This window comes from Drosophila biarmipes, chromosome X, assembly GCF_025231255.1.
Source record: "Drosophila biarmipes strain raj3 chromosome X, RU_DBia_V1.1, whole genome shotgun sequence".
NCBI lineage: Eukaryota > Metazoa > Arthropoda > Insecta > Diptera > Drosophilidae > Drosophila > Drosophila biarmipes.
In genome coordinates this window covers 5,684,688-5,698,122 of record NC_066611.1, presented here as the reverse complement: position 1 = coordinate 5,698,122, position 13,435 = coordinate 5,684,688, and the positions used below count along the sequence as shown (strand labels likewise).

Genomic DNA, 13,435 nt, shown 5'->3' with positions numbered 1-13,435 from the left:
GACACACCCGCCCCCTCCCCGCTTGGATGACCTTCGCCCTGCGCGCATGTTCCCCGAAAATCGCGACCAACCCTACAAATCCGAATATCGCTTGATTTTATTACTAATTTCTTTATTTTTTAATTTTTCCTTGCATTTTTCCAGGTGATTCCGCGCCAAAACAGCCCCGTGCAGCCCCAGCGGCAGCGGTACGGCGGCAGCATGCGGAGTCACAGTGGCGGCGACCGAAGGGGTCGCGCCGAGCGGCAGTTTCAGCAGCAGCTCCAGAACCAGCAGCAACAACAGCAGCAGAATGCCCAACAGGTGGGAAGATATGGCGTTTAAATCGCCCCAATTTCGGTTAAAAAGTACAGATTTTAAAAAATATTAACATGGTTTTAGAATTTAAAAAAATGTATGTATTTTATTCCGAGTTTGTGGGTTTTACCCAACAATTTATTTTTTGTCTACCCAAAAATCAAATCCCATATCCCTCACTGATTGTTATACAACACTGGTCACCAGCTGAAGCAAAGCATATAGTACAATGTGTGTGTGTCCGCAGAGCCCTAGCAGAGAAAGTGTGTAGAGCATGGGCTATGCGCAATGCTTCTGCTGGTGACCCTGCATTAAAATAAATAATATATGAGCAAGACCATAAAATAATATATAGACCATAAAATAAATATAAATAAATAAAAGGTTATGTCCAAGTTACGGAATATCAATTCTATTAGATTTATTATTTTTTAAATGATATTTTCTATTATTATAATATTTGTTTGTAAAATGTATTTTTTGTATTTAAACTAACTAATAATTTATTTGTTATATTTCTATTTGCATTTATTTTTGCAGCAGCGGGTCTTTCAGCCGCGAGGTCGCAGTGGCAGCGGCAGCAGCGTTGACCTCTACGCCGCCCGAAATGTAAGTTTCACCAACAACACCAGCAGCAACAGGGTCAACTCGCTGCGTAGGAATCGCTCGCGAGGATCGCTGACCCTAAGCAGCAATGGGCTAAATGCTTTGGGCTTGGGACCCGTGACCCTGGCCCCGAATGTCAGTTCGAGCAGCAGTGGCAGTGTCGTCGATTTGACTCTGCCACCAGGCATTGCTATTGGTGATGCTGGAGGAGGAGGAGGAGCAGGAGGAGGAGGAGCAGGAGGCAGTACCTCGAATATCTATGCTTCGCCCTCCAAGTCGAACCTCAAGTCCTCTTTGAAGCAAACCAGTTCGACGGCGCATCGCGGTTGCCCCCTTTATCTCGGAGCCGATGGTAAATTGCTCAGCGAATATATCTATAAAGCTTGCATGTTTTCCATGATGAATATTCTGCAGATGGCCTCCAGCATCTTCAGCAGCAACTCAAGAATCAGCAATTGTCCTCTGGCCACAAGCCAGTATGTGTGTCCTGTTGCGAGTGCGTGCGCGGCAATGGCAAATCCCCACGTCCCGGGCCCGATGGCGAGGACAACGGTGGGGCGAACTATCTGAAGGGGTATGCCGCCGGGTACTTGATACCGCCCACACCCAAGGGAAAGAACCTCGACAGGTCGAGCACCTTGACTTCCGCCGAGTTGGCGGCCTCGAAGAACAAGGATCTGCAGGAGCGTCAGGAGCGGCAGGAGAAACGCGGATCGGTCATCCTCGAAAGGGCCTTCGATTTCGGTGAGTTTTTACAAGGCATATTTATATGAATCCTAAAAAAAACTATGTATATTTTGATATTTTTAATACCTAGTACCATTTAATTGAAATGTTATGTAAAATCCCCTTAACTCACAGGTACAGTTGAGTTAGCCGAAAACTAAAAGGCTTTATAAGTATTATCAAAGCAGGGTCAAAACAGTTAAGCTAGTCCAGTAAGTAAGTGCTAAAAACTAACTTGGCTCCAAGTAAACCTAAGTTAATGGTATGAGGTCAACATTTATTAACTCTAACTTAGTGTTGAAAAATGGTTTAGAAAGCTTATTTCGAGCGAAAGCAGAAAAACGTTTAGGCATTACTTAGCCCGATTGAGGCCAAGCTGGTTAAAAAAAGGTTCCAACAAAAGTCCTTTAGATTGCAGCAGTTTCTCCCTGATTAAGTGAACCGCACAGCGGTGCACCTTATCTCTTGACAGTGTTGTAAAGCGCAATCAAAAACGCACGCAATGTGAACTTATTTTCACAGCGGGAAAAAGGGAAATCTCGGCCATCTGGCTTGTCGCAACGGAAATGCAGTCGCTGCAGGGGCTGGCTCTTGATTAGGGAATTAGTCACCAGTTAAAGGAGCGGCGAGTGGGGCTTACCAAGTGGAGCTTTCACGCCCCGCCATTTCTTGACGGAGGCGCAGGACCTGCCACGATGTGCGGAAGCCGGAAGTGCGTGCCATGGGCGGTGGCCCCAATTGCAGAGCGGGCTGATGCCCCTTTGCATGCTGCACGGCCATCGCCTGGCAGCTTAATTAGGACCACCGCCCGGACTTGTTTCCTCGGCACAAAGTGACACTTTACGGCGACAATGACGTGGAGCATACTCCGTACCCCAGGGTTCCAGACTCCAGACTTCCGACTCCGGACTCCGGACTTCAGACTTCGGCTAACGACGCCGTATAACAGCTCCCTTAGCTCTGTCCCCGTTGCGGCTGCCACATTGATGCAATGGCGGCTGTTTTGTGGCACCTGGCAACAAGTCGGGGGACAGGAGCCAGGTCCTTAAAGTCCGTGCGAAGCCCTCAATACTGGACAACCATTACACTAGTTGTCAAATGTTGACTTTTTACCTGCCATTCAAGTGATTTTTCTTAGTTATTAGTTTTCTAAAATGTCACAACGGAAACGTAAGTCACAGAGATTTTCGAATCTGCCATTTTAAAAATTTGTTTTTAGTAAGCCAGTGTTACCAGACTAAACCATTTTTTATGAGGTTAGATTAAAATGATTTTTTAAGTTATTAGTTAGTTGTTGTTTAAATAGCACATCTAGCACTAGGGAGAGTGTTCCACAGAATTTCAAATTTGAAATATTAAAAAATAGAATTTTCCAAAGAAAATAATTTTCATCAAGGCAGTGTTGTCAAACTAAACAATTTTTTTTGATGTTGGATTAAAATGATTAATTTCAGTTATTATTTAGATTTTTTAAATTGCAAAAGGGAACACAGAACAAGAGTTCCAGATATTTTTAAGTGTGTTATTTTATAAAATATGACTTTACAAGTGAAATAATTCTCGAGCAAGCCAGTGTTGCCAAACTAAACCATTTTCATTGATATTGGCCCCGGGTAATGACAAGAAATAATGTTTAACGAACGTTGGTCCCTCCTTTTGGACAGCTTTTCAACCTAATTCGTTTGGGAATCAGCTTAGAGCATTAGCTTTCGGTGCTTTACGTTAAAAAGTGTGATTTAATTTAGGCCGAAAATGTTATTAAAAAAAGAAGAGCTTCGACAATGGCGTTTTGTGTGTGCGACACGAGCTTTAAAGAGCTACGGATGTTGGGCAAAATAAAAAAAGCTTTAAAAAATAAAACGGATAAGTCAAGGCCGCCGCAAAGAGCCGACAAACACGAGCCGGAAGAGAACCCCAAACGAAAATTAAACATCAACTTAAAAAGTGGCAAATGAAGAGTATAAAGCGAAAAAGGTCTGACATTTACCCGCTGCTCCTGTCCTGCTGAATCCTTTTCCATTTTCCTCATCCTTTTTTTATATTCGGTTGATGGCAAAAAGGAGACGGGTGACATTGGCGGTTTACATGGATAATCGCCTCTTTTACGGATGGTTCCTCGGCCATTTCCACGACCCGCCGTCAGGTAAAAGGATGTTTAACTTAAAGATTCCTTCTGCCTTTGTCCACTTAATTGCATTTGGCAAACTGTTGAATCGAGACGATCGATAAAAGGAGCCTGTGGCGACTCATTGCCATAATGGATGGGCACTTCATGGTGATTAATTCGACTGAATGCGGCTGAAAAATGTTTGAACCGAAGAGACGAACCACGAGCCTTATGATTAATCGGCGGGGATCAACTAAATTACTGGTTAAAATCATACCCCCGAATGGGCAAGAACAAGTGACAAATGCCCCCGAATGTCAGGCCCATTAATCGAATGATTGAACTGCACAACACAGAGATACTGTCTCATTTAATAGACTTCTTCGCCGCTTTGGTTGGCCAAATTTAAATGGCGCCAGTATAATAAAATTCTTAAGCTCTGTGCCACATGCTAATTAAGAGAAAGCACCCAGAAAGTTTCCTAGACAAACTCGGAGCCATGAAATTTAATCATAAATATGTTGAAAACAATTTTTATGGCCACCCATTGGACAGGGGCTGAACTTTCGGGGGCATATTCCTGGGAGAAAATTGTAAAATAATGAGATTGTAGACGGTAGAGGAAATTGTGCATTTTAAAACATTTCGAATGAATTATAAATGCATTTTGGCGTTGAAAATGTACACTTTTGTAGTTATATTGCTGACTTTTCATATTTCATAGCCACATTTTGATTTTATTCAAACTTAATTACATTTTCTGCAAAGCTTTGACGCTTTTTTGCATTAATCCCCAGGGATTTGCCCTGGCAATGTCAAGTTGTTTTGGCAAAAACTCAAGGTTTACTCCACTTAAAATCCTAACTTTTGAGTGACAGGATGTGGGCCCAAAGCAGATGAATATTTAACTGGGTAACCGTGCGGTCGAGTCTGTTAACCTGTCATGTGTGGCCATATTTTTAGCGATGCTTCGGGTCTAACGAACAATTTTTATGGCGCCCACCGACGCACAAAGAGCCAAAGTTTATTAATTTTTTTCCTTTTTTGCTCGGCAACAAAAGGAAACAGCAAAGAAAACTTAAGCTCGGTTATAAACATGTAAACAGAAAAGCAAACACAAACGCACACTGAAATATATATATATATATATATATATATATATATATATATATATATATATGTTTCCGCACAGAGACGGTGGAAAATGTCTTGGAAAAAGTTTGCTTTTTGGGGCTCTGGCAGAACATTTTCATATTTGACTTCAACTTGGGAAACATAATTCTTGGGCAAGACACACACTTAGAGGCGAGAGAGACAGGGCTATATATAGATGTCCGGGCACAGGTGAAATGTCCCCTCCCGACGAGAAAATCGAGCAATCCTCACTACATAGTTTAGCCACATGGCTGCGGTTTCTTTCTGTCAACTGGCCAGGGCAGAACTCAATTATCCAACATTCTGACCACCTTTTTAATCAAACTCTGGGATTCTTTCATTAACCTGGCCAAATTCCTTTATTTGTACACACAGAAGAATTTTGGTAAGACATGAAACCCATATCGATGAATTATAGTATCAATTTTATCTAATTGCGTGGCTTATCACATTTACAAGTCGCCATCTTGATTTGAAAGACCTGCGAAAGAGAGGAAAATTATGCTCAATAAATTGGCCATGTGAATATCGAAGTGATTCTTATGTTTTTCAGTGTAGTTCACTTTGTTTCAATCAGAAAAGATTGTGTTCTATTTTGGGCAATGGTTTTAGAGGTAGGATGCTTCTGTAATTAAAAATAGCAACCAGCTTTCATTGCAAAGTGGTTTTCCCTTAACAAGAAGGACTTCTACATTTTTTTTTTTTTTGTTATTTCACCTGTTTAGTATGTATTGTTTAGATATGTCCCTTTATAAGGAAATTTTCCTATACTTCTTTCCTTTCCTGTACTTCGAACCCATGAAGTATAGCTTTATTATAGGTCTGTGTAAAAAGTGATTTTCCCTTCATCAGAGTATATAAAATACCTACTGGTCTTTGTTTTCAAAGGTAGCCTTAATGTGTGTTTCTGAAATGGAAAGAACGAATTCCGCTGTTATTGTAAAGTGGTCTCCCCTCTACTTTTCTTTTATCCTGATTGTTGCCGGTGGTTCCGGTCCGGGTGCCCAGACGCCAGCTGCGACGAGAGCGACAGCCTGAGCAGCAGCACCCAGAACCCGGTGCCCTCGCCGGCTCCCCACCAGCTGGCCTACAATGTGCTCAAGCCGATCCTCAAGCAGCCGCAGCAGCCGCAGCCACAGCAGATGGTAATGTTGCAACAGGTAAATCCGGTGGAGTATCAACATGTGATTCATCAGCAACACCAGGGAATGGTCCACCAGCAACAGCAGCAGCAGCAGCAGCAGCATCAGGGAGGCTGCCCACAGCTGCAGCACCAGGTGGTGGTTACCCATCAGCAGCATCCGCAACTGTTGAGTCACCAGCAGCAACATCCGCATCAGCAGATAATCCATCAGCAGCAACACCAAATGGTGACCTATCAGCAGCAACACCCCCAACCGCATCAGCACCCACAGGTGGGCCACCAGCAGCCGCCCATGAAGCAGGTGCAGCTGGCGCCGGCTCCGCCATCTGGCGGCCATGTGGTGCACCGCCTGCTGCCCACACCGCCCACACACAGTGGCCTGGGGGCGTTCCACACCAGGGAGGCGGCCCTGCAGAGGGTGCAGCAGCAGAGCGGCTACTATAACCAAGGACCCAGCACCTCGGCCTCGGCCTACGGCTACAACCTGTCCATGGAGCATCCACAGCAGCAGCAGCAGCAGCAGCATTCACATCAGGCGATGCAGCAGCACCAGACGCTGCAACAGCACCAGATGATGCAGCAGCTGCAGCCGATGCAACAGCAGCAGCAGTTGCAGTTCGAGCAGCATCAGCAGTACGCCGACGACACCGAGCTGGACTACGATACAGAGTGGGAGTTGGACGAGGAACCTGCTCCTCAGATGGATCCACCACTCACCACCTTCAATGATTTCGTCAACGCAGCCCAGAATCCAACTGGCAGTCGTGTAAGTATCTCTTTATCACATCTTCATAGCCTATTAAACGATCAAACAAAGGGATTAAGGGCTTACTTTTTATTATTTATAAAAATAAAACAAAAAAATATTTGTGGGTAAAAAAGGAGACATTAATTAAATGTCTTTGCTCAGTTTGAAAAATAATCTAAATAATAATGTGGTTGCTGTTTGAGTCAATTTGACATTTTAATTGGCAATTATAATTGGTTTGCGGTCTCATATTTCCAGCAGCAGTTAAACAGACGCCTTAACACCAATTAATTGAACCATTAAATACAAATATTTCATTTAATAATTGCATTCGTGTAACACAAAGTTCTTTTTCAGCGACACCGCTAACCCCTTTCAATATGTCTCTTTATTTTTGATATCATATCACAATTCATAGCAGAGTCTCCGGGCCCAGAAGTCCCCGATTTTGAATAGACGTCGCGCCTCATCGATAGCTGGAAACTTACTGCACTCGGACTATACGTACACCAGGAATAGCATCGGCGGTGCTCCGATTGACCCCAACGATTTTCAGCGGATTGCGCAGAGCAGCAGCGCCAGGTAAATATTATGTGTAACCTATATTCATAATATAACTTACTAGGAACCTTATTATTAATTAATTATTATACTTTCAAGAAGAATTTATTAAAGAACTTACTTGGAACCATTTTTATAATTGGATAACACATATAAATATATTTTCAAGAAGATTTTATTATAGAACTTGCTAGGAACCTTTTTATAATCGGATCATATATATAAATATAATATTTTCAAGAAGAATTATTACTTAAAAAATGTATATATGTGTTGTAATGCCCTTGGACTGTTTAAAACTCTTTGTCTCTGTATAAACTTATTAAAAAAAAAGAGTAAACCATTTTAAATATCTTTTTATATTTATTGTAGAGCTTACTAGGAACCTTTTTATAATCGGATCATATATATAAATATAATATTTTCAAGAAGAATTATTACTTAAAAAATGTATGTTTTATTTGTAGAGCACCTTTGCAATTTTAACCTACATTTTTTATAGAACTTGGTAGGAACCCATTTATAGGCATATCATAAATATAAATATAATATTTTCACTAAGAATTATTACTTAAAAATGTATATATGTTTTGTAATGCTTCTTGTCAATTTTTAACTCTCTGTCGCTGTAAAAACTTATTAAGAAAGAAGACGAAACCATTTTAAATAGCTTTTCCTCTTTTCTTCCAAAATATATTCAACATTTTTTTCCATTTCTTAAGAAGATTAAGTTGATGATAAAGTGGCAGCAGTGGGCTGCTTGGGGCAGAAGTCCTCGCAGAAGGCGTCCAGTCATAAACAAGAAAAAATGATAATTAAAAACTTTGCAACAATGGGCGGCGGCAGGTGGGGTTGGGGGAGAGACGAGAGAAGAAAAAGGGCCACCCTAATTAGGTGACCCCGACCGCCTAGGGCCCTCAACATGTGACCTCTTGCCACCTCCTTGTGGGCCAACAACTTGGCATTGTCTTTGGCGCCCCAGTGCGACCTTGGCCCAATGGGTTGCTTTTTTGAGATGGAAGCTGCAGATTTAATGCAAATGGCTTTTCAAATGTTCTGCGCCTTATTCCATTCACAATTCACTTGCAAATAGCTAGTGGGAGCTGCAGACTCGGTAGCACTTGGCACAAGGAAACGATTCGTGCACTTTTTCAAGATTTCATTTCGAAAGGGAGACGTTTTTTAATTGCGTAAAACTTGGCCACATTTATTGCTTCCCGTCTGCGAAGACAGGAGTTAACAAAATCTTAAGGCAGGTCCTTTTGCTTTACGTTAAAATATGCTTAAGGGATAACAAAAGCGAAAAAGGTTGAAACAAAAGGAGAAAATCATAAAGATAATAATGCAAAACATTTATTCAAGCAAACCCTCTAAAGACCCTGTTAGACCTTCTCCAGCTTTAAAAGGTTAATTGTACTAAAAGTCAGCGATTATGGGGCACTTTTCATCCGTTCTTTAAATGTTCAATTAAGTGGCTATGTTATGAGTTGCATTTGAATTTAATTTAACCCAAGCAAGGACCATTGTGCAATTAATATCTCTAAAATAACATTTAAACCCTAATATATCAGAGTATAGGGAAATAAAAGTACCCTTATATTAAAATGATTAATGATAAAAAATTAAATATTATATAGAACCTATATTAATCGTAAAAAAATATTCCAAATTTCTCATAAATTATTTCAAAAATATAATAATCTATACGAAACTTATACATATTTTGAAAATATATAAAAATATTAATATTATCTACATTTTGTCATATTAACAACAAAATTTAATGTTCTTAAAAGTACAAATTTTATATTAAATATAATAAAATATCTCCATACTTCAACTTAAATCGAAAAATATTTAAATCTGACATACAAAATTTCGATTTTTTATAGTATGGGTTCACTTAATAAAATTATAAATATTTATTGTTTTTTTGTTCCAATCTCTTTTAGGGATCGCATGTCAATGGCCGGAGTTCTGACCTTCCAGCAGGCCATGTCCGGAGCGGTGTCACCGCAATACGGCACTGTGGGTTCGCTGAACCCCCAGGCTTCCGGTTCCGGTGAGAAGAAGCCGGGTATGGTCGGGGCCGAGGCCATGGGAGGAGGTGGTCTACCTGGCGGATCGGCAAACAACATCAACTTGACCGTGGGCTTGGGGTTTCTCGGTGGATCAAGCACCACCTTAGCTGCTGTCGCCGAGGTGACTAGTGGCCCGGATGGCAATGGCGACTCCACGGAGTCCCCCTCGCCGGTCTCCATGATCCCCAGCAAGGAGCAGCAGAAGCAGCAGCAACTCCTTCACTTGCAGCAGGAGCAGCAGCAGTTGCCCACCCACTTGCCCATGCTGCGGGAGCGGGGCGTGGGCGAATCCTCGGGAGCCAGTACATCGGGCACCGCCATCGCCGACCTAGCCGCCTCCGTGGTCCTGGCCTCCCAATCCGGAAAGCCCATGACAGAGCGACAGCGCTTGAGGACCTCCAGCATGCCGGCAGAAAGCCGCAGGGTGAGTGGATAAATCATTGTTTTTCTGGAGGCGTTATGACACTTTTAAAAGTGTGATAATGACCAAAAAAGTATCATGACGCTCCAGTGTGACCTTACTCCTTAGTAAAGCGCTATTTAATCTAGTGTTATTTTATTTATTTATTTTTTTTATATAAAAACAATCGAAAGCATCTGGCTTTCGTTTAAATTGAATTATAACCTTGACTAATGAGTAATCGTCTTTATTGTTTTCCTGCAGGCGTTATGTGCTAAAGTCATAACGCTCCAGTGTGACCAAACTCCTAACTAAAGCACTATTTAATCTATTATTATTTTGCATTTATATAAAAAGAAGTCATAAGCATTTGTCTTTCGTTTAAATTGAATAATAACCTTGATAAATGATGTATAAGTAAGACGTATTTAAACCCAATCGAGGGTAAAATAACTTTTCAAAGATATTAAATATTCGAGTCACATTCTCCTCAACCTCCCGCAAAAACGAGCTGTCGCTTGAAACTATTTATTTTTCGCCCAAATTTGGCAACTGCATGGTCATGCGACGCGGGAACCAGTTAAGCCAGTTCAAGGAGCAGGCTCATGGGGATTATCGCACCGACATGGGACAGCAAGTAATTGAAACTCGGTCCGGGGAACAAAAGCCATTTAAGGACAGCCATTAGCACTCCACTCAGCAGTGAAATATTCTTAATAGTGGCACTAGCCGCAAGAAACGAAAATAAAAAAAGACAAGAGGAAAAGCTAGATGTGTATACAAGACGAAGAAACCAAAGATTACACATGTATCTGAGGGGGTGTATTCCCGGGCATGTGGCTGTGGGTTTGGGCCAAGTTTGCAGCATTCAGCATGAGTAAGCATTTGATACATGGTTCTACTTTTGGCCCTCTGCTCCCGGGTCATTGGCTGCCTGAGCCTCCTTTTTCCCGGGAGGAGTGGCTGGCTGCCAGGCTTATCTTGTCCCGACTTCCCCACCCATCCCCCAGCGACCAGACCCACTTGTGCCGGTGTTTTCCTGTATCGTTTTTGGCACATTTGAAAAATCGCCATAATCAACGGGCAGGCTAAGAGCACTCCCACTTGACTATACTAGATATTATTTTATGAAGGCATTGCCGGAATTTGACTTATTTTGTGTTCTAGAAGGTAGTTATTAAAAAATAGTTCTGTGAGTGGCTTATCTAATCTGTTAAAACAATTAATTCAAAGTTTCTGCTTTAAATCTGCTAAAGAAGTTATTTGAAACAGGTTGAGGTTTAAGGTCAGACATTGCACAACGTTAAACTTAAGAATTCGCGTTTTTATAAAATTTACAAAATTAGGGTTTTAAAGAAAAGTCGACTTCAATAAACTAAATAGAATTTTCATACTAATCATTTTCACTTTTTGCCTTGTATCTGTAAACAATTTTTTTTTTTTTTAATTTTTGTTGGTATATTTTATTATTATTTACCTAAATGATTTTTAGTTTTCAATTCAGCATTAAACTCATGTTTAATTATAATTGGGTATATTTTTTAATTTAAGGAACAATGAAAAAAAAATCTGCTAAGCAGGAACCTAAAGAATTCGCGTTTTAAAGTGTGACCAAATTTGGTTTATAGAGAAAACCAAAAAACAACGACCTTAAGAAAGATTCAATAAGTATTTTGAGGTCGTGACATCCATCTACGGCTCACGGCTGTGTGTCATTAATGTGGATTTATGACTGCGATTGGGACCGTGGAGGCCATAATCCCCACGCTTCTTCGGCTGACTTGCAGTTGGCTAGTCGCTGCAGCTAATGTAATTAGTTTGTGAAATTGCTCGAGTGAAAATTGTGCAACGCGTGCTGTGCGAACTACGTGCAGGTGGCACGTGGAATTCCTGCACCTGCCACAGTCGCTGGGGACTCAGAAGGCAAGCAAGAAGAAACTGGAGCAGTTGTGGGGCATTGAACCCAAGCTTCCCATCATGCCATCCGGCACAAAACTTTTTATAGATACTCCCCCGTCCGCCGTTTGCCGTCTCGAAATTGATTCCACTGCAAGTATGCGCTGCCTGCAATTAAACTGAGCGAGAACCTTCAAAAAGGAATCAATGGCAGGCACGTAGATGCGGATGGCTCCCGGCCAAAGGGATTGGATTTGGTTTTGGTTTTGGCCATGTCTGGAGTTGGGGCTTGGGCATTAAATGCGGAATAGTGTCAAGTGTGCGGTGCACTCGACACCGAAAAGGAGCAAACTTGTCGACTGCAGTCCCAGATCCATTCACACTTCACCTCATCTTCAGCAAACAAAAAAATGCAGAGCCAGGAGGAGCTCGGAGCCCCCGAAGGCAGCCGAAAAAGTGCAGAAACTTTTGTGCCACCATGCCCCAAAAGGGCAACCGCAAATATGTGAAATATGTGTGTGCGGGCCTTGTAAGCCCATCGGGGGCCATCGGCCTGCAATTGGCAGGAGCAGGGAAAATACTTTGTACTTGGCTCTGGCCTCCTGCCTCTTGCCTCTTGCTTTGGGCCCCCGGCCCGGCAGGAGGTGTCTTAAAGCTCAGCCGTAAAGGTATTAGTCACACCTTATTGGACTGGTTGAGTGAAATCAAGCATTGGCAGGCGGCCTGATTGGGTTTTTCTTCGCTTTTCGTTTCCACAAACTTTGTATTCATTTTGTAAGCCATTTAAACTGGTAATATGTGAAACGATGACAGGATTTATTGACTTGAAAAGTGACCAGACGATTTTATTAAAAAGTCTACGGGGCGTATGCGTTATTTTTGAATGCTAGATATTAAGTATACGCCTTGGTGTAAGGTTTTTATTAAGAAAAATATATTTTAAATATTTTGTATGTGCTGTCGTTTATTACTTAATTTATGCTTTTTACTAAATATTTTTCTGGGATTTTTTTTTACAGCCCCGCTTGGCTGAGATGCGTCGCTCGGCCATCCATGCCGGCGATCTGGACATGACCTACTACCGTCTGCGCAGCTTCAGCATCACATCGCATGGCATCTGCAACTTGGGCGACTCCCTAAGGTAAGTCCTTAAAGCCCTGACTTTTTTGCACTTCCCAGCCTCTGGCATTGTGTCCTCTCTTTTTGTTCACCTTCTTTTCGAAAACAGAAGTCGCAGGTCACGTTCGATCAATTCCGTGACTTCCACGGGCACTTCAAACAGCGGCGTGGATCGACACAATAGGTAAGTTCAGTGGTTCAACGTTCATTGGTTTAATGTTCGGCGAACAAAAGTGGCTGGCTGGCAATAAATTGTTTATGAAATGACAGTTCACATGGCGACAACAATGCGAAGCGTGCGGCATTTTCACGTCTATATAGTCTGACTAATTTCATACAATTTCCACCAAACATGCCAAACAATTTCCGCTGCCATGAACAACGGCATTCGCAGTGTGAGATGCCGAAAGATGAAGATGAGTCGTAACAATGTCAAGGCGTTCCCCTTCTCATTGTCAAAGGAAACGCCGTCGTCCTTGGACAGTGGAACAATTTCCAAAATTTCATATTCATTTAAAGTAAAGCCAAATGGATAAAATCAGTCAAAGTGATTTAAAAAAATTGTTTTTCATAGCTAAATGTTATTTTTATTTAT

General features: G+C 41.8%; 1 protein-coding gene across 1 annotated transcript in view; it reads left to right on the top strand.

Annotated features, from left to right (window-relative positions):
- LOC108032974 (uncharacterized) overlaps window positions 1–13,435 on the top strand; it is a 52,919-nt gene that overhangs the window by 25,717 nt on the left and 13,767 nt on the right. Inside the window, exons 4-11 of the mRNA XM_050884897.1 lie at window positions 145–303; window positions 838–1,255; window positions 1,318–1,647; window positions 5,900–6,801; window positions 7,202–7,365; window positions 9,297–9,849; window positions 12,741–12,862; window positions 12,950–13,024. Coding sequence (XP_050740854.1) covers window positions 145–303; window positions 838–1,255; window positions 1,318–1,647; window positions 5,900–6,801; window positions 7,202–7,365; window positions 9,297–9,849; window positions 12,741–12,862; window positions 12,950–13,024 — 2,723 coding nt within the window. The remainder of the gene's footprint in view (window positions 1–144; window positions 304–837; window positions 1,256–1,317; window positions 1,648–5,899; window positions 6,802–7,201; window positions 7,366–9,296; window positions 9,850–12,740; window positions 12,863–12,949; window positions 13,025–13,435) is intronic.